Genomic DNA, 1768 nt, shown 5'->3' with positions numbered 1-1768 from the left:
AGCTCTAGCCTGATCCAGAACTGTGGTTGCAGTGCCTGTGATGTTTCTATTCATAGTGTCAATTCATCTCCTTGATGCTTTTTCCTCCTTCGTTGACCTTCCCCTTTTTCCAGGTCTGGTATTCTTTTCCAGATATTTGCCCCTCCTGTCAATGTGCCCAAAGTGGGTGAAAGGATCTTTCACTATCTTTGCCTTAGAAAGAAAAACATTTCCTGTGAAATTCCACATTTCTGTCTTCCAGACGGAATCTGAGGTGGTGCTAATGGTCAAAGTGCTTGGCTGCTAGCAAAAGTGGGTAGTTTGGGTCCACCCAAGGGCTTCTCTGAAGAGAGGACTACTGATAGGCTTCTGCACACCAGGCTTTTCGACTATGGCTCGCTGTGGTTCTGACGTAACTGATGGAGAGAAGGTGAAGGCCAAGAATATACTCAGCTCTGCTGTGCAGTGGGCCATCCGGAGTCAAGCGATGACTTGACTCCACACAACTGCCAACAAGAATTAGATGTGAGACATCAAAGAGCTAACCTTGCATCTCCCGAATCCAACTCATCGGAACACGTGTTTGCCATTCTATGGTTGCAGCAGCAGAGGCGTGCAGAGAGGCTATGAGTGATTCTGACTACAGAGAGTGGGCTTTTCAACTCCCCTGTGATGCGCCCTCCTTATACGCGTGCAAACCCCGGGCCTTTTGGGGCCCTCTTCAATCACTGTCTGGGGCCACGCTTCTCCAGTCTCCCTCAGTTTGTGCTTTCCCCAGGCATACTTACACCAGTATGGTCAGGACACAGTTTGGGTGCTTCAGGGCATCGCACAGCACTCTGACGCCATCATCTTTCAGGCAATTTTGTAGGAAGGAGAGGTGACTCAGCTTCTTATTGCACATGAGGACAGGAGCGATATCATCACAAGCTTCACTTACGATGCCGCAGTTTCCCAAACTGCATAGGAGATAGATGTTTTTGAGAGATTAGAGCAAACCTTGTAGGATTATACAGGTCTTGTCCCCCTTCTAATTCTGTACCCACCAATTTACTTTTTCAATCTTAAGACTGTTTTCTTCCCACCAATTTACTTTTTCAATCTTAAGACTGTTTTCTTCCCAATCTTCATATATTTACTTAAAAGTGAGTGCATCCACGTATGTGCATACACACACAGGGAATCGCGGTGTGCTTAAGAGTACTGCATAGAATTCTAAAAGAACAAACAAGCTTGTCTTGGAGGAAATGCAACCAGGGTGCTACTCAGAGGCAAGGATATGAGGCTTCATCTCACACACTTCCGGCATGTTGTCAGGCGGTACCAGTCCCTGGGGGGAAAAAGCGATCATGCTGGGAAGGGTGGCGGATCGAGGAGGAGGAAAGTATTTAACAGGATAGTTAACAACACAGTAACAGCAGCAGCGGTCGTGAGTGTGGTGGTGTCTGAGGATGGGGCAATGTGGGGCAATGCTTCAATCTGTAGTTTAAAGGACACGAGCTCTTGTAGACATAGTAACGCAGTGAGCATGCGGCAAACGTCTTTAAAAAAATTTGAGAATTAATGCTGTAATTTTTGTTGTAATGTGTCATTGAGTCACCTGTGACTCATAGTGACCCCATGTACAACAGCCCTTATTCACACTGTTGGTGGGAGTGTAAAATGGTACAACCACTATGGAAGGCTGTATGGCGCTTTCTCAAAAAGTTGGAAACGGAAATACCATTTGACCCAGCAATTCCACTACTGGGAATATGTTGTGGTTGTTATGTGCCGTCGAGTTGCTTGT

The 1768-nt window shown here is 46.4% G+C and overlaps 1 protein-coding gene across 1 annotated transcript in view; it reads right to left on the bottom strand.

Moving 5' to 3' along the window:
- Positions 1–763: 763 nt before the first annotated feature.
- Positions 764–1768, bottom strand: part of NLRP9 (NLR family, pyrin domain containing 9) — a 9652-nt gene continuing 8647 nt past the window's right edge. The window contains exon 4 of the mRNA XM_006901852.1: positions 764–938. Within this exon, the coding sequence (XP_006901914.1) occupies positions 764–938 (175 nt within the window). The remainder of the gene's footprint in view (positions 939–1768) is intronic.

This window comes from Elephantulus edwardii, unplaced genomic scaffold (assembly GCF_000299155.1).
Source record: "Elephantulus edwardii isolate Elephantulus edwardi_28Jun2011 unplaced genomic scaffold, EleEdw1.0 scaffold00348, whole genome shotgun sequence".
NCBI lineage: Eukaryota > Metazoa > Chordata > Mammalia > Macroscelidea > Macroscelididae > Elephantulus > Elephantulus edwardii.
The sequence above is the reverse complement of the archived record's forward strand: the minus strand, read 5'-3'. Positions and strand labels throughout refer to the sequence as shown.